We start from the raw sequence: 26,500 nt of genomic DNA on the forward strand, positions 1-26,500 counted from the left end.
CGAGGTGCGGTGCCATGGTACGTTGTGTCAAGGTGCGGTGTCAAGGTGCGGTGTCGAGGTGCGGTGTCGAGGTGCGGTGCCATGGTACGTTGTGTCGAGGTGCGGTGCCATGGTACGTTGTGTCAAGGTGCGGTGTCAAGGTGCGGTGTCAAGGTGCGGTGCCGAGGTGCGGTGCCATGGTACGTTGTGTCAAGGTGCGGTGCCATGGTACGTTGTGTCAAGGTGCGGTGTCAAGGTGCGGTGTCGAGGTGCGGTGCCATGGTACGTTGTGTCGAGGTACGGTGTCGAGGTGCGGTGTCAAGGTGCGGTGTTGAGGTGCGGTGTCGAGGTGCGGTGTCAAGGTGCGGTGTCAAGGTGCGGTGTTGAGGTGCGGTGTCGAGGTGCGGTGCCATGGTACGTTGTGTCAAGGTGCGGTGTCAAGGTGCGGTGTCGAGGTGCGGTGTCGAGGTGCGGTGCCATGGTACGTTGTGTCGAGGTGCGGTGCCATGGTACGTTGTGTCAAGGTGCGGTGTCAAGGTGCGGTGTCAAGGTGCGGTGCCGAGGTGCGGTGCCATGGTACGTTGTGTCAAGGTGCGGTGCCATGGTACGTTGTGTCAAGGTGCGGTGTCAAGGTGCGGTGTCGAGGTGCGGTGCCATGGTACGTTGTGTCGAGGTACGGTGTCGAGGTGCGGTGTCAAGGTGCGGTGTTGAGGTGCGGTGTCGAGGTGCGGTGTCAAGGTGCGGTGTCAAGGTGCGGTGTTGAGGTGCGGTGTCGAGGTGCGGTGTCAAGGTGCGGTGCCATGGTACGTTGTGTCAAGGTGCGGTGCCATGGTACGTTGTGTCAAGGTGCGGTGCCATGGTACGTTGTGTCAAGGTGCGGTGCCATGGTACGTTGTGTCGAGGTGCGGTGTCAAGGTGCGGTGCCATGGTACGTTGTGTCAAGGTGCGGTGTCAAGGTGCGGTGTCGAGGTGCGGTGTCAAGGTGCGGTGCCATGGTACGTTGTGTCAAGGTGCGGTGCCATGGTACGTTGTGTCAAGGTGCGGTGCCATGGTACGTTGTGTCAAGGTGCGGTGCCATGGTACGTTGTGTCGAGGTGCGGTGCCATGGTACGTTGTGTCAAGGTGCGGTGTCGAGGTGCGGTGTCGAGGTGCGGTGCCATGGTACGTTGTGTCAAGGTGCGGTGCCATGGTACGTTGTGTCAAGGTGCGGTGCCATGGTGCGGTGTCAAGGTGCGGTGTCAAGGTGCGGTGTCAAGGTGCGGTGTCAAGGTGCGGTGTCGAGGTGCGGTGTCGAGGTGCGGTGCCATGGTGCGGTGTCGAGGTGCGGTGTCGAGGTGCGGTGCCATGGTGCGGTGTCGAGGTGCGGTGTCGAGGTACGGTGTCGAGGTGCGGTGTCGAGGTGCGGTGCCATGGTACGTTGTGTCAAGGTGCGGTGCCATGGTGCGGTGTCAAGGTGCGGTGTCAAGGTGCGGTGTCGAGGTGCGGTGTCGAGGTGCGGTGTCGAGGTGCGGTGTCGAGGTGCGGTGTCGAGGTGCGGTGTCGAGGTGCGGTGCCATGGTGCGGTGTCGAGGTGCGGTGTCGAGGTGCGGTGTCGAGGTGCGGTGTCATGGTGCGGTGTCGAGGTGCGGTGCCATGGTGCGGTGTCATGGTGCGGTGTCATGGTGTGGTGTCGAGGTGCGGTGTCGAGGTACGGTGTCGAGGTGCGGTGTCGAGGTGCGGTGTCGAGGTGCGGTGCCATGGTGCGGTGTCAAGGTGCGGTGTCAAGGTGCGGTGTCGAGGTGCGGTGTCGAGGTGCGGTGCCATGGTGCGGTGTCGAGGTGCGGTGTCGAGGTGCGGTGTCGAGGTGCGGTGCCATGGTGCGGTGCCATGGTGCGGTGCCATGGTGCGGTGCCATGGTGCGGTGCCATGGTGCGGTGCCATGGTGCGGTGTCGAGGTGCGGTGTCGAGGTGCGGTGTCGAGGTGCGGTGCCATGGTGTGGTGCCATGGTGCGGTGCCATGGTGCAGTGTCGAGGTGCGGTGTTGAGGTGCGGTGTTGAGGTGCGGTGCCATGGTACGTTGTGTCAAGGTGCGGTGCCATGGTACGTTGTGTCAAGGTGCGGTGTCAAGGTGCGGTGTGTCAAGGTGTTGTCAAGTGTTTCTTGCAAATAAATTAAAAACTATTAGCCTGGGTACCAGTATGTTTGTGTTAACATTCCACACTCATGCCAAAAACATTGTGGAATAATATCAAAACCAGAATGGTACCCAGGCTAATAAAGACTGATAATCACAACAAAACTTCAGATATACAGACCTCTGTACAGAGGGTCCTGAGGTGGTGGTCAGAGAGATCCCCCAGACCTCCATGCCCCTGGCGGCCCCCGTGTCCCGGCCGGCCCCTCTCCTCCTCCCCTCTCTGGGGGTCCCTGGATGAGTCCCTCTGGTCCCTCTGGGCATCATGCTCCTCTCTGCTCTGCACCGAACGACTCTTCTTTAACCTCTGACCTGATGTGTCATATGATCTGTTACTGTACATGTGATGGTGCTGACTGTGGGCCTTTTAATATTAACTCACAGAAATTATGTTTAAATCAGGCTGGTCAACATGTGGAAAAGTCAGGAAACTCAAATGAGCATATCAAGCCCTAACTTTATCCAATGAGCATATCAAGCCCTAACTTTATCCAATGAGCAACACAAGCCCTAACTTTATCCAATGAGCAACACAAGCCCTAACTTTACCCAATGAGCAACACAAGCCCTAACTTTACCCAATGAGAAACACAAGTCCTAACTTTATCCAATGAGCAACACAAGTCCTAACTTTATCCAATGAGCAACACAAGCCCTAACTTTACCCAATGAGAAACACAAGTCCCAACTTTATCCAATGAGAAACACAAGTCCCAACTTTATCCAATGAGAAACACAAGTCCCAACTTTATCCAATGAGAAACACAAGTCCTAACTTTATCCAATGAGAAACACAAGTCCTAACTTTATCCAATGAGAAACACAAGTCCTAACTTTATCCAATGAGAAACACAAGTCCTAACTTCATCCAATGAGAAACACAAGTCCCAACTTTATCCAATGAGAAACACAAGTCCTAACTTTATCCAATGAGCAACACAAGTCCTAACTTTATCCAATGAGAAACACAAGTCCTAACTTTATCCAATGAGAAACACAAGTCCCAACTTTATCCAATGAGCAACACAAGTCCTAACTTTATCCAATGAGAAACACAAGTCCCAACTTTATCCAATGAGAAACACAAGTCCCAACTTTATCCATTTAGAAACACAAGTCCCAACTTTATCCAATGAGCAACACAAGTCCCAACTTTATCCAATGAGAAACACAAGTCCTAACTTTATCCAATGAGCAACACAAGTCCCAACTTTATCCAATGAGCAACACAAGCCCTAACTTTATCCAATGAGCAACACAAGCCCTAACTTTATCCAATGAGCAACACAAGCCCTAACTTTATCCAATGAGAAACACAAGCCCTAACTTTATCCAATGAGCAACACAAGCTCCAACTTTATCCAATGAGAAACACAAGTCCCAACTTTATCCAATGAGCAACACAAGCCCTAACTTTATCCAATGAGAAACACAAGTCCCAACTTTATCCAATGAGAAACACAAGCCCTAACTTTATCCAATGAGCAACACAAGCCCTAACTTTATCCAATGAGCAACACAAGTCCTAACTTTATCCAATGAGCAACACAAGCCCCAACTTTATCCAATGAGCAACACAAGTCCTAACTTTATCCAATGAGCAACACAAGCCCTAACTTTATCCAATGAGCAACACAAGTCCCAACTTTATCCAATGAGCACCACAAGTCCTAACTTTATCCAATGAGCAACACAAGCCCTAACTTTATCCAATGAGCAACACAAGCCCTAACTTTATCCAATGAGCAACACAAGCCCTAACTTTATCCAATGAGAAACACAAGCCCCAACTTTATCCAATGAGCAACACAAGCCCCAACTTTATCCAATGAGAAACACAAGTCCCAACTTTATCCAATGAGCAACACAAGCCCTAACTTTATCCAATGAGAAACACAAGTCCCAACTTTATCCAATGAGAAACACAAGCCCTAACTTTATCCAATGAGCAACACAAGCCCTAACTTTATCCAATGAGCAACACAAGTCCTAACTTTATCCAATGAGCAACACAAGCCCTAACTTTATCCAATGAGCAACACAAGCCCTAACTTTATCCAATGAGCAACACAAGTCCTAACTTTATCCAATGAGCAACACAAGCCCTAACTTTATGCAATGAGCAACACAAGCCCCAACTTTATCCAATGAGCAACACAAGTCCTCACTTTATCCAATGAGAAACACAAGCCCCAACTTTATCCAATGAGAAACACAAGTCCCAACTTTATCCAATGAGCAACACAAGCCCCAACTTTATCCAATGAGCAACACAAGCCCTAACTTTATCCAATGAGAAACACAAGCCCTAACTTTATCCAATGAGAAACACAAGTCCTAACTTTATCCAATGAGAAACACAAGTCCTAACTTTATCCAATGAGAAACACAAGCCCCAACTTTATCCAATGAGAAACACAAGTCCCAACTTTATCCAATGAGAAACACAAGCCCCAACTTTATCCAATGAGAAACACAAGTCCCAACTTTATCCAATGAGAAACACAAGTCCTAACTTTATCCAATGAGAAACACAAGTCCTAACTTTATCCAATGAGAAACACAAGTCCTAACTTTATCCAATGAGAAACACAAGTCCTAACTTTATCCAATGAGAAACACAAGCCGTAACTTTATCCAATGAGAAACACAAGTCCCAACTTTATCCAATGAGAAACACAAGTCCTAACTTTATCCAATGAGAAACACAAGTCCCAACTTTATCCAATGAGAAACACAAGTCCTAACTTTATCCAATGAGAAACACAAGTCCCAACTTTATCCAATGAGAAACACAAGTCCTAACTTTATCCAATGAGAAACACAAGTCCCAACTTTATCCAATGAGCAACACAAGCCCTAACTTTATCCAATGAGAAACACAAGTCCCAACTTTATCCAATGAGCAACACAAGCCCTAACTTTACCCAATGAGAAACACAAGCCCCAACTTTATCCAATGAGAAACACAAGTCCCAACTTTATCCAATGAGAAACACAAGTCCTAACTGTATCCAATGAGAAACACAAGCCCTAACTTTATCCAATGAGCAACACAAGCCCTAACTTTATCCAATGAGAAACACAAGTCCTAACTTTATCCAATGAGCAACACAAGTCCTAACTTTATCCAATGAGAAACACAAGTCCTAACTTTATCCAATGAGCAACACAAGCCCCAACTTTATCCAATGAGCAACACAAGTCCTCACTTTATCCAATGAGAAACACAAGCCCCAACTTTATCCAATGAGAAACACAAGTCCTAACTTTATCCAATGAGAAACACAAGTCCTAACTTTATCCAATGAGAAACACAAGCCCCAACTTTATCCAATGAGAAACACAAGCCCTCACTTTATCCAATGAGAAACACAAGTCCTAACTTTATCCAATGAGAAACACAAGTCCTAACTTCATCCAATGAGAAACACAAGCCCTAACTTTATCCAATGAGAAACACAAGCCCTCACTTTATCCAATGAGAAACACAAGCCCCAACTTTATCCAATGAGAAACACAAGCCCTCACTTTATCCAATGAGAAACACAAGCCCCAACTTTATCCAATGAGAAACACAAGCCCTCACTTTATCCAATGAGAAACACAAGCCCCAACTTTATCCAATGAGAAACACAAGCCCTCACTTTATCCAATGAGAAACACAAGCCCTAACTTTATCCAATGAGAAACACAAGCCCTCACTTTATCCAATGAGAAACACAAGCCCCAACTTTATCCAATGAGAAACACAAGTCCTAACTTTATCCAATGAGAAACACAAGCCCCAACTTTATCCAATGAGAAACACAAGTCCTAACTTTATCCAATGAGAAACACAAGTCCCAACTTTATCCAATGAGAAACACAAGCCCTAACTTTATCCAATGAGAAACACAAGCCCTCACTTTATCCAATGAGAAACACAAGCCCCAACTTTATCCAATGAGAAACACAAGCCCTCACTTTATCCAATGAGAAACACAAGCCCTAACTTTATCCAATGAGAAACACAAGCCCTCACTTTATCCAATGAGAAACACAAGCCCCAACTTTATCCAATGAGAAACACAAGTCCTAACTTTATCCAATGAGAAACACAAGCCCCAACTTTATCCAATGAGAAACACAAGTCCTAACTTTATCCAATGAGAAACACAAGTCCCAACTTTATCCAATGAGCAACACAAGTCCTAACTTTATCCAATGAGAAACACAAGTCCCAACTTTATCCAATGAGCAACACAAGTCCTAACTTTATCCAATGAGCAACACAAGCCCTAACTTTATCCAATGAGCAACACAAGTCCTAACTTTATCCAATGAGAAACACAAGCCCTAACTTTATCCAATGAGAAACACAAGTCCTAACTTTATCCAATGAGCAACACAAGCCCTAACTTTATCCAATGAGCAACACAAGTCCCAACTTTATCCAATGAGAAACACAAGTCCTAACTTTATCCAATGAGCAACACAAGCCCTAACTTTATCCAATGAGAAACACAAGCCGTAACTTTATCCAATGAGAAACACAAGCCCTAACTTTATCCAATGAGCAACACAAGCCCTAACTTTATCCAATGAGAAACACAAGCCCTAACTTTATCCAATGAGCAACACAAGCCCTAACTTTATCCAATGAGAAACACAAGTCCTAACTTTATCCAATGAGAAACACAAGTCCCAACTTTATCCAATGAGCACCACAAGTCCCAACTTTATCCAATGAGCAACACAAGCCCTAACTTTATCCAATGAGAAACACAAGTCCTAACTTTATCCAATGAGAAACACAAGTCCTAACTTTATCCAATGAGCAACACAAGCCCTAACTTTATCCAATGAGAAACACAAGTCCCAACTTTATCCAATGAGCAACACAAGCCCCAACTTTATCCAATGAGCAACACAAGTCCTCACTTTATCCAATGAGAAACACAAGTCCTAACTTTATCCAATGAGAAACACAAGTCCTAACTTTATCCAATGAGAAACACAAGTCCCAACTTTATCCAATGAGAAACACAAGTCCTAACTTTATCCAATGAGCAACACAAGCCCTAACTTTATCCAATGAGAAACACAAGTCCCAACTTTATCCAATGAGAAACACAAGCCCCAACTTTATCCAATGAGAAACACAAGTCCTAACTTTATCCAATGAGAAACACAAGTCCTAACTTTATCCAATGAGCAACACAAGCCCCAAATTTATCCAATGAGCAACACAAGCCCCAACTTTATCCAATGAGAAACACAAGCCCTAACTTTATCCAATGAGCAACACAAGTCCCAACTTTATCCAATGAGCAACACAAGCCCTAACTTTATCCAATGAGAAACACAAGTCCTAACTTTATCCAATGAGCACCACAAGTCCTAACTTTATCCAATGAGAAACACAAGTCCTAACTTTATCCAATGAGCAACACAAGTCCTAACTTTATCCAATGAGCACCACAAGTCCTAACTTTATCCAATGAGCACCACAAGTCCTAACTTTATCCAATGAGCACCACAAGTCCTAACTTTATCCAATGAGCACCACAAGTCCTAACTTTATCCAATGAGCACCACAAGTCCTAACTTTATCCAATGAGCACCACAAGTCCTAACTTTATCCAATGAGCACCACAAGTCCTAACTTTATCCAATGAGCACCACAAGTCCTAACTTTATCCAATGAGCACCACAAGTCCTAACTTTATCCAATGAGCACCACAAGTCCTAACTTTATCCAATGAGCACCACAAGTCCTAACTTTATCCAATGAGCACCACAAGTCCTAACTTTATCCAATGAGCACCACAAGTCCTAACTTTATCCAATGAGCAACACAAGTCCTAACTTTATCCAATGAGCACCACAAGTCCTAACTTTATCCAATGAGCACCACAAGTCCTAACTTTATCCAATGAGCACCACAAGTCCTAACTTTATCCAATGAGCAACACAAGCCCTAACTTTATCCAATGAGAAACACAAGTCCCAACTTTATCCAATGAGAAACACAAGTCCCAACTTTATCCAATGAGCAACACAAGTCCTAACTTTATCCAATGAGAAACACAAGTCCTAACTTTATCCAATGAGCAACACAAGCCCTAACTTTATCCAATGAGAAACACAAGTCCTAACTTTATCCAATGAGAAACACAAGTCCTAACTTTATCCAATGAGCACCACAAGTCCTAACTTTATCCAATGAGCACCACAAGTCCTAACTTTATCCAATGAGCACCACAAGTCCCAACTTTATCCAATGAGCACCACAAGTCCCAACTTTATCCAATGAGAAACACAAGTCCTAACTTTATCCAATGAGAAACACAAGTCCTAACTTTATCCAATGAGCAACACAAGCCCTAACTTTATCCAATGAGAAACACAAGTCCCAACTTTATCCAATGAGCAACACAAGCCCCAACTTTATCCAATGAGCAACACAAGTCCTCACTTTATCCAATGAGAAACACAAGTCCTAACTTTATCCAATGAGCAACACAAGCCCTAACTTTATCCAATGAGAAACACAAGTCCCAACTTTATCCAATGAGAAACACAAGCCCCAACTTTATCCAATGAGAAACACAAGTCCTAACTTTATCCAATGAGAAACACAAGTCCTAACTTTATCCAATGAGCAACACAAGCCCCAAATTTATCCAATGAGCAACACAAGCCCCAACTTTATCCAATGAGAAACACAAGCCCTAACTTTATCCAATGAGCAACACAAGTCCCAACTTTATCCAATGAGAAACACAAGTCCTAACTTTATCCAATGAGAAACACAAGTCCTAACTTTATCCAATGAGCACCACAAGTCCTAACTTTATCCAATGAGAAACACAAGTCCTAACTTTATCCAATGAGCAACACAAGTCCTAACTTTATCCAATGAGCACCACAAGTCCTAACTTTATCCAATGAGCACCACAAGTCCTAACTTTATCCAATGAGCACCACAAGTCCTAACTTTATCCAATGAGCACCACAAGTCCTAACTTTATCCAATGAGCACCACAAGTCCTAACTTTATCCAATGAGCACCACAAGTCCTAACTTTATCCAATGAGCACCACAAGTCCTAACTTTATCCAATGAGCACCACAAGTCCTAACTTTATCCAATGAGCACCACAAGTCCTAACTTTATCCAATGAGCACCACAAGTCCTAACTTTATCCAATGAGCACCACAAGTCCTAACTTTATCCAATGAGCACCACAAGTCCTAACTTTATCCAATGAGCACCACAAGTCCTAACTTTATCCAATGAGCAACACAAGTCCTAACTTTATCCAATGAGCACCACAAGTCCTAACTTTATCCAATGAGCACCACAAGTCCTAACTTTATCCAATGAGCACCACAAGTCCTAACTTTATCCAATGAGCAACACAAGCCCTAACTTTATCCAATGAGAAACACAAGTCCCAACTTTATCCAATGAGAAACACAAGTCCCAACTTTATCCAATGAGCAACACAAGTCCTAACTTTATCCAATGAGCAACACAAGCCCTAACTTTATCCAATGAGCAACACAAGCCCTAACTTTATCCAATGAGCAACACAAGTCCTAACTTTATCCAATGAGCACCACAAGTCCTAACTTTATCCAATGAGCAACACAAGCCCTAACTTTATCCAATGAGCAACACAAGTCCTAACTTTATCCAATGAGCAACACAAGTCCTAACTTTATCCAATGAGCACCACAAGTCCTAACTTTATCCAATGAGCAACACAAGTCCTAACTTTATCCAATGAGCAACACAAGTCCTAACTTTATCCAATGAGCACCACAAGTCCTAACTTTATCCAATGAGCAACACAAGTCCTAACTTTATCCAATGAGCAACACAAGTCCTAACTTTATCCAATGAGCACCACAAGTCCTAACTTTATCCAATGAGCAACACAAGTCCTAACTTTATCCAATGAGCAACACAAGTCCTAACTTTATCCAATGAGCACCACAAGTCCTAACTTTATCCAATGAGCACCACAAGTCCTAACTTTATCCAATGAGCACCACAAGTCCTAACTTTATCCAATGAGCACCACAAGTCCTAACTTTATCCAATGAGCAACACAAGCCCTAACTTTATCCAATGAGCACCACAAGTCCTAACTTTATCCAATGAGAAACACAAGTCCTAACTTTATCCAATGAGAAACACAAGTCCTAACTTTATCCAATGAGAAACACAAGTCCCAACTTTATCCAATGAGAAACACAAGTCCCAACTTTATCCAATGAGAAACACAAGTCCTAACTTTATCCAATGAGCACCACAAGTCCTAACTTTATCCAATGAGCACCACAAGCCCTAACTTTATCCAATGAGCAACACAAGCCCTAACTTTATCCAATGAGAAACACAAGTCCTAACTTTATCCAATGAGCACCACAAGTCCTAACTTTATCCAATGAGCACCACAAGTCCTAACTTTATCCAATGAGCACCACAAGCCCTAACTTTATCCAATGAGCACCACAAGTCCTAACTTTATCCAATGAGCACCACAAGCCCTAACTTTATCCAATGAGCACCACAAGTCCCAACTTTATCCAATGAGCAACACAAGTCCTAACTTTATCCAATGAGCAACACAAGCCCTAACTTTATCCAATGAGCACCACAAGCCCTAACTTTATCCAATGAGCACCACAAGTCCTAACTTTATCCAATGAGCAACACAAGTCCTAACTTTATCCAATGAGCAACACAAGCCCTAACTTTATCCAATGAGCAACACAAGCCCTAACTTTATCCAATGAGCACCACAAGCCCTAACTTTATCCAATGAGCACCACAAGTCCTAACTTTATCCAATGAGCACCACAAGTCCTAACTTTATCCAATGAGAAACACAAGCCCTAACTTTATCCAATGAGCAACACAAGTCCTAACTTTATCCAATGAGCACTAACAAGGTAGAACCAGATGTGACACCTACTCAAGGAGCTGTTGGTCTACTGTACTTTAAACTGCCTTGGTGACATGACACAAAGCAGACAGTGAAGTACACATCTCTCCTCAACCTCCCTTCTCTAATGTCCTCTCACCTCCTCTCCTCAACCTCCCTTCTCTAATGTCCTCTCACCTCCTCAACCTCCCTTCTCTAATGTCCTCTCACCTCCTCTCCTCTCCTCAACCTCCCTTCTCTAATGTCCTCTCACCTCCTCTCCTCTCCTCAACCTCCCTTCTCTAATGTCCTCTCACCTCCTCTCCTCTCCTCTCCTCAACCTCCCTTCTCTAATGTCCTCTCACCTCTTCTTCTCTCCTCAACCTCCCTTCTCTAATGTCCTCTCACCTCCTCAACCTCCCTTCTCTAATGTCCTCTCACCTCCTCTCCTCTCCTCAACCTCCCTTCTCTAATGTCCTCTCACCTCCTCTCCTCTCCTCAACCTCCCTTCTCTAATGTCATCTCACCTCTTCTTCTCTCCTCAACCTCCCTTCTCTAATGTCCTCTCACCTCCTCTCCTCTCCTCAACCTCCCTTCTCTAATGTCCTCTCACCTCCTCTCCTCTCCTCAACCTCCCTTCTCTAATGTCATCTCACCTCCTCAACCTCCCTTCTCTAATGTCCTCTCACCTCCTCTCCTCTCCTCAACCTCCCTTCTCTAATGTCCTCTCACCTCCTCTCCTCTCCTCAACCTCCCTTCTCTAATGTCCTCTCACCTCTTCTCCTCTCCTCAACCTCCCTTCTCTAATGTCATCTCACCTCCTCAACCTCCCTTCTCTAATGTCCTCTCACCTCACCTCCTCTCCTCAACCTCCCTCCTCTAATGTCCTCTCCTCTCCCACCTCTCCTCTCCCCCCTCTCCTCTTCTCTTCTCCCTCCCTCCTCTTCTCTTCTTTCCCCACTCTCCTCTCCTCTTTCCCCTCCCCTCCTCCTCTCCTCTCCCCTCCTCTCTTCTCCCCCCCTCTCATCTCCCCTCCTCTCCTCTCTTCACCCCCCTCTCCTCTCCTCTCCCCTCCCCCTCTCCTCTCCCCTCCCTCCTCCTCTCCTCTCCTCTCTTCTCCCCCCCTCCTCTCTTCTCCCCCCTCTCCTCTCCCCTCCTCTCCTCTCTTCTCCCCCCCTCTCCTCTCCCCTCCTCTCCTCTCTTCTCTTCTCCCCATTCCCCTCCCCCTCTCCTCTCCCCTGCTCTCCTCTCTTCTCCCCCCCCCTCCTCCTCTCCCCCCCCCCCCTCCTCTCCTCTCCTCTCACCTCCTCCTCCAGTACCGTTGGCTGAGTCTCTGAAGCAGGGTTTGATTTTGTGTAGCCTCTCCATCATGATCTTGTTGATGCAGTGTGTCCAGTGGTCCGTGCGGTGCAGGATCCTGATGAGCTGTGTGGTGGCCTCAACCAGCACTGTGGCCACGGGGCTGCAGATAGGATCACCAGGCAGGAGGTCACGAGGGGTACCCCGCATCTGCATATCACAGATCTTGACCTGGAACAGAGAGTTAGAGAGCAGTGAGACACATATCTTTACCTGGAACAGAGAGTTAGGGAGCAGTGAGACACATATCTTTACCTGGAACAGAGAGTTAGGGAGCAGTGAGACACATATCTTTACCTGGAACAGAGAGTTAGGGAGCAGTGAGACACATATCTTTACCTGGAACAGAGAGTTAGGGAGCAGTGAGACACATATCTTTACCTGGAACAGAGAGTTAGGGAGCAGTGAGACACATACCTTTACCTGGAACAGAGAGATAGGGAGCAGTGAGACACATATCTTTACCTGGAACAGAGAGTTAGGGAGCAGTGAGACACATATCTTTACCTGGAACAGAGAGTTAGGGAGCAGTGAGACACATATCTTTACCTGGAACAGAGAGTTAGGGAGCAGTGAGACACATATCTTTACCTGGAACAGAGAGTTAGGGAGCAGTGAGACACATATCTTTACCTGGAACAGAGAGTTAGGGAGCAGTGAGACACATATCTTTACCTGGAACAGAGAGTTAGGGAGCAGTGAGACACATATCTTTACCTGGAACAGAGAGTTAGGGAGCAGTGAGACACATATCTTTACCTGGAACAGAGAGTTAGGGAGCAGTGAGACACATATCTTTACCTGGAACAGAGAGTTAGGGAGCAGTGAGACACATATCTTTACCTGGAACAGAGAGTTAGGGAGCAGTGAGACACATATCTTTACCTGGAACAGAGAGTTAGGGAGCAGTGAGACACATATCTTTACCTGGAACAGAGAGATAGGGAGCAGTGAGACACATATCTTTACCTGGAACAGAGCGTTAGGGAGCAGTGAGACACATATCTTGACCTGGAACAGAGAGTTAGGGAGCAGTGAGACACATATCTTTACCTGGAACAGAGAGTTAGGGAGCAGTGAGACACATATCTTTACCTGGAACAGAGAGTTAGGGAGCAGTGAGACACATATCTTTACCTGGAACAGAGAGTTAGGGAGCAGTGAGACACATATCTTTACCTGGAACAGAGAGATAGGGAGCAGTGAGACACATATCTTTACCTGGAACAGAGAGTTAGGGAACAGTGAGACACATATCTTTACCTGGAACAGAGAGTTAGGGAGCAGTGAGACACATATCTTTACCTGGAACAGAGAGTTAGGGAGCAGTGAGACACATATCTTTACCTGGAACAGAGAGTTAGGGAGCAGTGAGACACATATCTTTACCTGGAACAGAGAGTTAGGGAGCAGTGAGACACATATCTTTACCTGGAACAGAGAGTTAGGGAGCAGTGAGACACATATCTTTACCTGGAACAGAGAGTTAGGGAACAGTGAGACACATATCTTTACCTGGAACAGAGAGTTAGGGAGCAGTGAGACACATATCTTTACCTGGAACAGAGAGTTAGCTGCAACTTGTCCAGTTGAAGAAGGAAAAAAATCTGGGTTACAAACCAAAATCTGTCTTATTTTTGATACACAGACGTTGGATTTAGTTTATTCAGGATGTTGTTTGTAACTCTCTAAATGGATGACTAATTCCACATGGAACAGTGCAAGGTGATGAATCAAGACCACACCATCTGTTTGGTGAGAAGGCCCCAGGCTTAATGATTCTGATGCCAATACGCTCTGTCTTTAACAAACTCATGTTTTTGTGTATTTTCACTGTGGAACTTGTCTAAGTTTAGGTGGGTTATAGGCTAGGCTAACTAACATGTCTATGTTTAGGTGGGTTATAGGCTAGGCTAACTAACATGTCTATGTTTAGGTGGGTTATAGGCTAGGCTAACTAACATGTCTATGTTTAGGTGGGTTATAGGCTAGGCTAACTAACATGTCTATGTTTAGTTGGGTTATAGGCTAGGCTAACTAACATGTCTATGTTTAGGTGGGTTATAGGCTAGGCTAACTAACATGTCTATGTTTAGGTGGGTTATAGGCTAGGCTAACTAACATGTCTATGTTTAGTTGGGTTATAGGCTAGGCTAACTAACATGTCTATGTTTAGGTGGGTTATAGGCTAGGCTAACTAACATGTCTATGTTTAGTTGGGTTATAGGCTAGGCTAACTAACGCGTCTATGTTTAGGTGGGTTATAGGCTAGGCTAACTAACGTGTCTATGTTTAGGTGGGTTATAGGCTAGGCTAACTAACGTGTCTATGTTTAGGTGGGTTATAGGCTAGGCTAACTAACGTGTCTATGTTTAGGTGGGTTATAGGCTAGGCTAACTAACGTGTCTAAGTTTAGGTGGGTTATAGGCTAGGCTAACTAACGTGTCTATGTTTAGGTGGGTTATAGGCTAGGCTAACTAACGTGTCTATGTTTAGGTGGGTTATAGGCTAGGCTAACTAACGTGTGTATGTTTAGGTGGGTTATAGGCTAGGCTAACTAACGTGTCTAAGTTTAGGTGGGTTATAGGCTAGGCTAACTAACGTGTCTAAGTTTAGGTGGGTTATAGGCTAGGCTAACTAACGTGTCTATGTTTAGGTGGGTTATAGGCTAGGCTAACTAACGTGTGTATGTTTAGGTGGGTTATAGGCTAGGCTAACTAACGTGTCTAAGTTTAGGTGGGTTATAGGCTAGGCTAACTAACGTGTCTATGTTTAGGTGGGTTATAGGCTAGGCAAACTAACGTGTGTATGTTTAGGTGGGTTATAGGCTAGGCAAACTAACGTGTGTATGTTTAGGTGGGTTATAGGCTAGGCTAACTAACGTGTCTAAGTTTAGGTGGGTTATAGGCTAGGCTAACTAACGTGTCTATGTTTAGGTGGGTTACAGGCTAACTAACTTGTCTATGTTTAGGTGGGTTATAGGCTAGGCTAACTAACCTGTCTATGTTTAGGTGGGTTATAGGTTAGGCTAACTAACGTGTCTAAGTTTAGGTGGGTTATAGGCTAGGCTAACTAACGTGTCTATGTTTAGGTGGGTTACAGGCTAACTAACTTGTCTATGTTTAGGTGGGTTATAGGCTAGGCTAACTAACCTGTCTATGTTTAGGTGGGTTATAGGCTAGGCTAACTAACGTGTCTATGTTTAGGTGGGTTATAGGCTAGGCTAACTAACGTGTCTAAGTTTAGGTGGGTTATAGGCTAGGCTAACTAACGTGTCTAAGTTTAGGTGGGTTATAGGCTAGGCTAACTAACGTGTCTATGTTTAGGTGGGTTATAGGCTAGGCTAACTAACGTGTCTGTGTTTAGGTGGGTTACCTTTGTTTAACTAGGTTCTAGGTTTAACTAGGTTCTATGTTTAACTAGGTTCTAGGTTTAACTAGGTTCTATGTTTAACTAGGTTCTATGTTTAACTAGGTTCTATGTTTAACTAGGTTCTATGTTTAACTAGGTTCTAGGTTTAACTAGGTTCTAGGTTTAACTAGGTTCAGCGTTGTCTTACCTTCTCTCCAGGGTTACTGCTGTAGAACATGACACAGGGGTAGAGCTCTGTGGCGTCCACGTCCTCGAAGGCTAACTTGGGCTCCTGTGGAGAACAATAACAGGCTTCTGTAAACACAGCAGAGACTGTCTCAAACACTCTGGTGTCTCTGGGGGGGGGGGAACCCTGGTGTCTCTAGGGGCAGGGTAACACCCTGGTGTCTCGAGAAGGGGGGGAGGGGGCACTCTGGTGTCTCTAGAGGGGGGGGGCACTCTGGTGTCTCTAGAGGGGGGGGGGGCACTGGTGTCTCTAGAGGGGGGGGGGGGGCACTCTGGTGTCTCTAGGGGGGGGGGGGGGCACTCTGGTGTCTCTAGTCTCTAGGTTTCAGACTGTAAACTGGCAGTCATGGGGGGGACCCTGCTGATAGATATTGATCTTTCCACCCCTCCCTCCCTCTCCCTCCCTCCCCTCCTCTCTCTCCCTCTCCATCCCTCCCCCTCCCCCTCCCTGTCATCTATACATCTCTCCCTCTCCCTCCCTCCCTCTCTCTCCCCTCCCCCTCCCTGTCATCTATACATCTCTCTCTGTGAGGAGACTGTAATGACTTGTCATCAGACGTCATGGGGTTTTAATTGTTTTGGGAAGAGTTTATAGAGTTTATAGTCTGGCTCAAAGGGCCAGTCACGGTGAAAAGCATCTCAGAAGTCGAGGGGGAAAAGGTCGACTGACAGTAGTTTTATCTTCTGACCTCTCCGTTCTTCCCGAAGGAGACGGTGCGTGCCTCCATGTCCAACACACAGGTGATGTAGTCTCCCTGGGTGAAGGAGGAGAGGGTGAGGGTCTGCTCTCCGTTGTGGTACAGGTTCCCGCTGTAGGCCCGGTACAGCCACATGTCTGACGTGGTGCGGTGGTTGAAGTCGTGGACAGGCCAACGGGACACCCCGACGCACGTCCCCTCATTCCCACGATTCTCCTTCACAATGTAGAACTACAGGTAGAAACAAACAAGACACAATGTTATGAGATACAGGAAACACATTACATAAGGGGCGTGACGCAGCGGCATGGGAGCTCATTACTGAAGACGCAGCAGAACGGGAGCTCATTACTGAAAACGCAGCAGCACGGGAGCTCATTACTGAAGACGCAGCAGCACGGGAGCTCATTACTGAAGACACAGCAGAACGGGAACTCATTACTGAAGACACAGAAGTACGGGAGCTCATTACTGAAAACGCAGCAGCACGGGAGCTCATTACTGAAAACGCAGCAGCACGGGAGCTCATTACTGAAGACGCAGCAGCACGGGAGCTCATTACTGAAGACGCAGCAGCACGGGAGCTCATTACTGAAGACGCAGCAGCACGGGAGCTCATTACTGAAGACGCAGCGACACGGGAGCTCATACTGAAGACGCAGCAGTACGGGAGCTCATTACTGAAGACGCAGCAGTACGGGAGCTCATTACTGAAGACGCAGCAGCACGGGAGCTCATTACTGAAGACGCAGAAGTACGGGAGCTCATTACTGAAAACGCAGCAGCACGGGAGCTCATTACTGAAAACGCAGCAGCACGGGAGCTCATTACTGAAGACGCAGCAGCACGGGAGCTCATTACTGAAGACGCAGCAGCACGGGAGCTCATTACTGAAGACGCAGCGACACGGGAGCTCATTACTAAAGACGCAGCAGTACGGGAGCTCATTACTGAAGACGCAGCGGCACGGGAGCTCATTACTGAAGACGCAGCGGCACGGGAGCTCATTAATGAAGACGCAGCGGCACGGGAGCTCATTACTGAAGACGCAGCGGCACGGGAGCTCATTACTGAAGACGCAGCGGCACGGGAGCTCATTACTGAAGACGCAGCGGCACGGGAGCTCATTAATGAAGACGCAGCGGCACGGGAGCTCATTACTGAAGATTCAGCGGCACGGGAGCTCATTACTGATGACGCAGCGGCACGGGAGCTCATTACTGATGACGCAGCGGCACGGGAGCTCATTACTGAAGACACAGCGGCACGGGAGCTCATTACTGAAGACACAGCGGCACGGGAGCTCATTACTGAAGACGCAGCGGCACGGGAGCTCATTACTGAAGACGCAGCAGTACGGGAGCTCATTACTGAAGACGCAGCAGTACGGGAGCTCATTAATGAAGACGCAGCGGCACGGGAGCTCATTGATGAAGCCGCAGCAGTACGGGAGCTCATTACTGAAGACGCAGCAGAACGGGAGCTCATTACTGAAGACGCAGCGGCACGGGAGCTCATTAGTGAAGACGCAGCGGCACGGGAGCTCATTAATGAAGACGCAGCAGCACGGGAGCTCATTACTGAAGACGCAGCAGCACGGGAGCTCATTACTGAAGACGCAGCAGCACGGGAGCTCATTACTGAAGACGCAGCTGCACGGGAGCTCATTACTGAAGACGCAGCGGCACGGGAGCTCATTACTGAAGACACAGCGGCACGGGAGCTCATACTGAAGACGCAGCGGCACGGGAGCTCATTACTGAAGACGCAGCAGAACGGGAGCTCATTAATGAAGACGCAGCAGCACGGGAGCTCATTACTGAAGACGCAGCAGCACGGGAGCTCATTACTGAAGACGCAGCAGTACGGGAGCTCATTACTGAAGACGCAGCAGTACGGGAGCTCATTACTGAAAACGCAGCAGCACGGGAGCTCATTACTGAAAACGCAGCAGCACGGGAGCTCATTACTTAAGACGCAGCAGCACGGGAGCTCATTACTGAAAACGCAGCAGCACGGGAGCTCATTAATGAAGACGCAGCGGCACGGGAGCTCATTACTGAAGACGCAGCAGAACGGGAGCTCATTACTGAAGACGCAGCTGCACGGGAGCTCATTACTGAAGACGCAGCGGCACGGGAGCTCATTACTGAAGACGCAGCGCCACGGGAGCTCATTACTGAAGACGCAGCGCCACGGGAGCTCATTACTGAAGACGCAGCAGCACGGGAGCTCATTACTGAAGACGCAGCGGCACGGGAGCTCATTACTGAAGACGCAGCGGCACGGGAGCTCATTACTGAAGACGCAGCGCCACGGGAACTCATTACTGAAGACGCAGCAGCACGGGAGCTCATTACTGAAGACGCAGCAGCACGGGAGCTCATTACTGAAGACGCAGCGGCACGGGAGCTCATTAATGAAGACGCAGCGGCACGGGAGCTCATTACTGAAGACGCAGCAGAACGGGAGCTCATTACTGAAGACGCAGCGGCACGGGAGCTCATTACTGAAGACGCAGCAGAACGGGAGCTCATTAATGAAGACGCAGCGGCACGGCACACACACACACACACACACACACACACACACACACACACACACACACACACACACACACACACACACACACACACACACACACACACACACACACCAGGACGTATGCTCTTCTGACGGCTGACACATGCCATTTCCCCTCAAACGTTAGCAACGGGACAGTAGGCGAGTTTTCACATGCCATTTCCTCTCAACCGTTAGCAACGGGACAGTAGGCGTGTTTTCACATGCCATTTCTCCTCAAACATTAGCAACGGGACAGCAGGCGTGTTTTCACATGCCATTTCCCCTCAAACGTTAGCAACGGGACAGTAGGCGTGTTTTCACATGCCATTTCCCCTCAAACATTAGCAACGGGACAGTAGGCGTGTTTTCACATGCCATTTCCCCTCAAACATTAGCAACGGGACAGTAGGTGTGTTTTCACATGCCATTTCCCCTCAAACGTTAGCAACGGGACAGTAGGTGTGTTTTCACATGCCATTTCCCCACAAACATTAGCAACGGGACAGTAGGCGTGTTTTCACATGCCATTTCCCCTCAAACATTAGCAACGGGACAGTAGGTGTGTTTTCACATGCCATTTCCCCTCAAACGTTAGCAACGGGACAGTAGGTGTGTTTTCACATGCCATTTCCCCACAAACATTAGCAACGGGACAGTAGGCGTGTTTTGACATGCCATTTCCCTCAAATGTTAGCAACGGGACAGTAGGCGTGTTTTCAAATGCCATTTCCCCTCAAATATTAGCAACGGGACAGTAGGCATGTTTTCACATGCCATTTCCCCTCAAACGTTAGCAACGGGACAGTAGGTGTGTTTTCACATGCCATATCCCCTCAAACGTTAGCAACGGGACAGTAGGCGTGTTTTCACATGCCATTTCCCCTCAAACGTTAGCAACGGGACAGTAGGCGTGTTTTCACATGCCATTTCCCCTCAAACGTTAGCAACGGGACAGTAGGCGTGTTTTCACATGCAATTTCCCCTCAAACATTAGCAACGGGACAGTAGGCGTGTTTTCACATGCCATTTCCCCTCAAACGTTAGCAACGGGACAGTAGGTGTGTGTACTGTACCTTCCACTGGTAGCACCCAGAGGAGATGCCGGTAGAGGCCAGTCCATATCCCTTCCCCCCGCTGCCGTGGGTCAGACCCTGGCCATTCTCCACCATACAACACTGAGTCTTCTCCGGGTCAAACGACACCTCCTGGATAGGAAGGTTCTCATCCTCCTCCTCACCCTGGGGACAGATGGATGAATCAGTTAGTCAGATTGCGAGCCAGTTAATACACAGAGAAGAAGAAAAATAAAGAAAAAGAAGAAGAAAGAGAAGAAGAAAAATAAAGAAAAAGAGGAAGAAGAAAAATAAAGAAAAAGAAGAAGAAAGAAAAAGAAGAAGAAGAAAAATAAAGAAAAGAAGAAAAAGAGAAAGAAGAAGAAAAATAAAGAAAAAGCGAAAGAAGAAGAAGAAGAAAAATAAAGAAGAAAAAGAGAAAGAAGAAGAAAAAGAAGAAGAAAAATAGAGGAAAAATAAAGATAAAGAAAAATAAAGAAAAAGAAGAAGAAAAATAAAGAAGAAGAAAAATAAAGAAGAATAAGAAAGAGAAAAAATTAAAAAAAGAAGAAAAAGAAGAAGAAGAAAAAGAAAAAGAAGAAGAAAAAGAGAGAAAAAGAAGAAGAAAAATCGAGAAAAATAAAAATAAAGAAGAAGGAAAAAAAAGAAGAAAAAGAGAGAAGAAGAAAAAGAAGAAGAAGAAAAATAAAAATAAAGAAAAGGAAGAAGCAATAATAAAAATAAAGAAAAAGAAGAAGCGATATAGAGTGCATTACGAGTTGTCCTGTACCTGTAGTTTAAGCTCCTGCTCTTTCTCTTTCATCTGGATGGTGTGCTTGGCCTGGGCGATGGGAGCTTCCCACATACAGTCAGCCAGCAGGGAGAAGAGACGCTCCACCACCTGGAGGAGGACCACACCTTTTACCAGCTACATCATCAAATCCTCTTATTAGGACCTCACTAATGACTTAAACTGGGTCAATGTGAGAGGCTTCACTCTGCATACAGCTCCAGTACCTAGAGGAGGACCACACCTTTTACCAGCTACATCATCAAATCCTCTTATTAGGACCTCACCAGTGACTTAAACTGGGTCAATGTGAGAGGCTTCACTCTGCATACAGCTCCAGTACCTAGAGGAGGACCACACCTTTTACCAGCTACATCATCAAATCCTCTTATTAGGACCTCACCTTTTACCAGCTACATCATCAAATCCTCTTATTAGGACCTCACTAATGACTTAAACTGGGTCAATGTGAGAGGCTTCACTCTGCATACAGCTCCAGTACCTGTGTCATCTGGTCGTTCTCTACACTGGCCTCACAGGCAGGCAGCACAGCCTCTAGAACATGAAGGGCCAGGAGACGAGTTCTCAGGTTGCCCACCAGGGGGACTCCTACAGACAAACGACAATAACACTTGTCATTGAAAAGCAAAAAGGAAAAATATACGCAAATAGCGACATTAACAAATCCAAAAAGCCAGGCACTCGTGTGAGTTTGAAAGTTAAAAAGCGTTTAATGAATGGGCTAAGACATTATTAAAATAAACCTTTATCCGTTTGACCTGATCTTTGACAAATACCATATTGAAAGGAAGACACTGGTGAAAACGGAGGCCTTGTGCAATGGTAAGTCCTTACTTCTGACCTGACGTCGGTCAGGATTTATATTAAATGGTTGGAGGTGCCGGTCCATATCTAGAAACATCTAAACTTACGAGTACAGACTAGTGATTTTCATAATGCATTTTAAATGTACAAATAGAGTTTATTGGACAGTACCTGAGCAGCATTTCTGTGCAGCGATGTTGAGCAGCACCTCTGTCCACTTTGGAGAAGACATCTTGGATTGGATGGCCTTGGAGGAGACGACTCGTCTCAGGAACACCAGGAAGTCGCCCAGGTGAAGCTCTGCTGTGTGCTGCTTACGCACCAACGCTACGGAACACATCAACAACATCAACAACAACATATTACAGAGTGAAGCTCTACAGGGTGCTGTTTCCACTCCAACAACAACATATTACAGAGTGAAGCTCTACAGGGTGCTGTTTCCACTCCAACACAACAACATATTACAGAGTGAAGCTCTACAGGGTGCTGTTTCCCCTCCAACACAACAACATATTACAGAGTGAAGCTCTACAGGGTGCTGTTTCCACTCCAACACAACAACATATTACAGAGTGAAGCTCTACAGGGTGCTGTTTCCACTCCAACACAACAACATATTACAGAGTGAAGCTCTACAGGGTGCTGTTTCCACTCCAACACAACAACATATTACAGAGTGAAGCTCTACAGGGTGCTGTTTCCACTCCAACACAACAACATATTACAGAGTGAAGCTCTACAGGGTGCTGTTTCCACTCCAACAACAACATATTACAGAGTGAAGTTCTACAGGGTGCTGTTTCCACTCCAACACAACAACATATTACAGAGTGAAGCTCTACAGGGTGCTGTTTCCACTCCAACACAACAACATATTACAGAGTGAAGCTCTACAGGGTGCTGTTTCCACTCCATCACAACAACAACATATTACAGAGTGAAGCTCTACAGGGTGCTGTTTCCCCTCCAACACAACAACATATTACAGAGTGAAGCTCTACAGGGTGCTGTTTCCCCTCCAACACAACAACATATTACAGAGTGAAGCTCTACAGGGTGCTGTTTCCCCTCCAACACAACAACATATTACAGAGTGAAGTTCTACAGGGTGCTGTTTCCACTCCAACACAACAACAACATATTACAGAGTGAAGCTCTACAGGGTGCTGTTTCCACTCCAACAACAACATATTACAGAGTGAAGTTCTACAGGGTGCTGTTTCCACTCCAACACAACAACAACATATTACAGAGTGAAGCTCTACAGGGTGCTGTTTCCACTCCAACACAACAACATATTACAGAGTGAAGCTCTACAGGGTGCTGTTTCCACTCCAACATATTACAGAGTGAAGCTCTACAGGGTGCTGTTTCCACTCCAACATATTACAGAGTGAAGCTCTACAGGGTGCTGTTTCCACTCCAACAACAACATATTACAGAGTGAAGTTCTACAGGGTGCTGTTTCCACTCCAACACAACAACATATTACAGAGTGAAGCTCTACAGGGTGCTGTTTCCACTCCAACACAACAACATATTACAGAGTGAAGCTCTACAGGGTGCTGTTTCCCCTCCAACACAACAACATATTACAGAGTGAAGCTCTACAGGGTGCTGTTTCCACTCCAACACAACAACATATTACAGAGTGAAGCTCTACAGGGTGCTGTTTCCACTCCAACAACAACAACATATTACAGAGTGAAGCTCTACAGGGTGCTGTTTCCCCTCCAACACAACAACATATTACAGAGTGAAGCTCTACAGGGTGCTGTTTCCACTCCAACACAACAACATATTACAGAGTGAAGCTATACAGGGTGCTGTTTCCCCTCCAACAACAACATATTACAGAGTGAAGCTCTACAGGGTGCTGTTTCAAAACAATGACGTCATGTCTGAATCCTGCCATCTTTATGCACCTTCACCACTACCATCTGAATTGACAAAACATCCTGCCATCTTTATGCACCTTCACCACTACCATCTGTATTGACAAAACGTCCTGCCATCTTTATGCACCTTCACCACTACCAACTGTATTGACAAAACGTCCTGCCAATCTTTATGCACCTTCACCACTACCATCTGTATTGACAAAACGTTCTGCCATCTTTATGCACCTTCACCACTACCATCTGTATTGACAAAACGTCCTGCCATCTTTATGCACCTTCACCACTACCATCTGAATTGACAAAACATCCTGCCATCTTTATGCACCTTCACCACTACCATCTGTATTGACAAAACGTCCTGCCATCTTTATGCACCTTCACCACTACCATCTGTATTGACAAAACGTCCTGCCATCTTTATGCATCTTCGCCACTACCATCTGTATTGACAAAACGTCCTGCCATCTTTATGCACCTTCACCACTACCATCTGTATTGACAAAACGTCCTGCCATCTTTATGCACCTTCACCACTACCATCTGAATTGACAAAACATCCTGCCATCTTTATGCACCTTCACCACTACCATCTGTATTGACAAAACGTCCTGCCATCTTTATGCACCTTCACCACTACCATCTGTATTGACAAAACGTCCTGCCATCTTTATGCATCTTCGCCACTACCATCTGTATTGACAAAACGTCCTGCCATCTTTATGCACCTTCACCACTACCATCTGTATTGACAAAACGTCCTGCCATCTTTATGCACCTTCACCACTACCATCTGAATTGACAAAACATCCTGCCATCTTTATGCACCTTCACCACTACCATCTGTATTGACAAAACGTCCTGCCATCTTTATGCACCTTCACCACTACCATCTGTATTGACAAAACGTCCTGCCATCTTTATGCACCTTCACCACTACCATCTGTATTGACAAAACGTCCTGCCATCTTTATGCACCTTCACCACTACCATCTGAATTGACAAAACATCCTGCCATCTTTATGCACCTTCACCACTACCATCTGTATTGACAAAACGTCCTGCCATCTTTATGCACCTTCACCACTACCATCTGAATTGACAAAACATCCTGCCATCTTTATGCACCTTCACCACTACCATCTGTATTGACAAAACGTCCTGCCATCTTTATGCACCTTCGCCACTACCATCTGTATTGACAAAACGTCCTGCCATCTTTATGCACCTTCACCACTACCATCTGTATTGACAAAACGTCCTGCCATCTTTATGCACCTTCACCACTACCATCTGTATTGACAAAACGTCCTGCCATCTTTATGCACCTTCACCACTACCATCTGTATTGACAAAACGTCCTGCCATCTTTATGCACCTTCACCACTACCATCTGAATTGACAAAACATCCTGCCATCTTTATGCACCTTCACCACTACCATCTGTATTGACAATACTTTAGAAGTTCCCCAAAAATCGATTTGAAAAAAACGATCAAACCAATCAACCGATTCTAGTCAGTCAAATCACTAGTACCCTTTCCATCACTATTCCACCCATCCTGGCAGACAATCCTCCTCCTAATATATTAAATCACTAGTACCCTTTCCATCACTATTCCACCCATCCTGGCAGACAATCCTCCTCCTAATATACTAAATCATCACTCAAATAACACTATTATTTCATGCAAAGCGACTTCCTGTCACGCTGCATGACACACAAGTCCTCTCCCACCTCTGAAGTCTGTCTTGTCTGTGTCGGCTCCATCCTCTGTCTTCTTGTCCTGGTTCTTCCCTGTGGAGGCAGTGAGCAGGCTGACTCCTGCCTGAGAGAGAAGGTTCTTCAGCTGGCTACACAGCAAGTCCAACAGGGACTGGACCACCTTGGGTCCTAGCTTGTCTGCATACGTCCTGGAGACACAGAGACACACAGAGAGAGAAGTCAGTCACACGGCATTTGGAAAGTTTTGTAGATACAGAAAGATGTACCAACAATCTTTCTGGGTTGGGTTTCATAACTACTACTGGACAAAGAATCAAGCTCGAAGGACAATCTCAATTGAAAGTCCTGTTTTAGTCCAGGATCAGGCTTGATCTGGACCCGGGAAACCGGTCCTATAGATAAACCAGATACGACACATCTGACGACACAAATATGTAAGATATATTTAACAGTGTGTTTAGTGCAGAGAGCCCCGTCTTACCCGGTGCTGATGGCCAGTATCTGCAGTAGTCGTGTGGAGGCTACCTTCAGGGCAGTGCTGAGCTGGGACACGCCTGGTTTCTGTAGCAGCTGGAGTGGTTGTCCCAGCAGGGTTTCTGTACCACACAGTTGTGACAGCACGTTGAGGAGGCCACTGGATATGGCCAGGGACACGTCCACAGACTGGTAACGCACGCTCAGGGCAAACACTGTCACCAGCAGGAGGCGCTGCTGGGCCTCTGGAAAGAGGGAAAGGGGAAAAAGGGGGGGGGATACCGAGTCAGTTGTCCCAACTGAATGTATTCAACTGAAATGTGTCTTTCCGTATTCGGGAGGGGGAGAGAGAGGGAGACGGTGAGAGGCAGACGAGGGAAGGGGAGTTACTCTATAGCGGTGGTCTCCAACTACATCCTGAAGAAGTACTGGTGGCGTAGA

The 26,500-nt window shown here is 46.2% G+C and overlaps 1 protein-coding gene across 1 annotated transcript in view; it reads right to left on the reverse strand.

Moving 5' to 3' along the window:
* Positions 1-2,273: 2,273 nt before the first annotated feature.
* LOC120035327 (probable E3 ubiquitin-protein ligase HERC1) overlaps positions 2,274-26,500 on the reverse strand; it is a gene marked incomplete at its 3' end in the record, with an annotated part of 65,406 nt that continues 41,179 nt past the window's right edge. Inside the window, exons 16-25 of the mRNA XM_038982111.1 lie at positions 26,067-26,304; positions 25,598-25,773; positions 22,130-22,285; positions 21,636-21,742; positions 21,134-21,244; positions 20,365-20,529; positions 16,718-16,957; positions 15,991-16,074; positions 12,377-12,602; positions 2,274-2,464 (exon numbers count right to left, since the gene is read on the reverse strand). Of these exons, the coding sequence (XP_038838039.1) occupies positions 2,274-2,464; positions 12,377-12,602; positions 15,991-16,074; positions 16,718-16,957; positions 20,365-20,529; positions 21,134-21,244; positions 21,636-21,742; positions 22,130-22,285; positions 25,598-25,773; positions 26,067-26,304 (1,694 nt within the window). The remainder of the gene's footprint in view (positions 2,465-12,376; positions 12,603-15,990; positions 16,075-16,717; positions 16,958-20,364; positions 20,530-21,133; positions 21,245-21,635; positions 21,743-22,129; positions 22,286-25,597; positions 25,774-26,066; positions 26,305-26,500) is intronic.

The sequence above is a fragment of the Salvelinus namaycush genome, unplaced genomic scaffold, assembly GCF_016432855.1.
Source record: "Salvelinus namaycush isolate Seneca unplaced genomic scaffold, SaNama_1.0 Scaffold1028, whole genome shotgun sequence".
Classification (NCBI taxonomy): domain Eukaryota; kingdom Metazoa; phylum Chordata; class Actinopteri; order Salmoniformes; family Salmonidae; genus Salvelinus; species Salvelinus namaycush.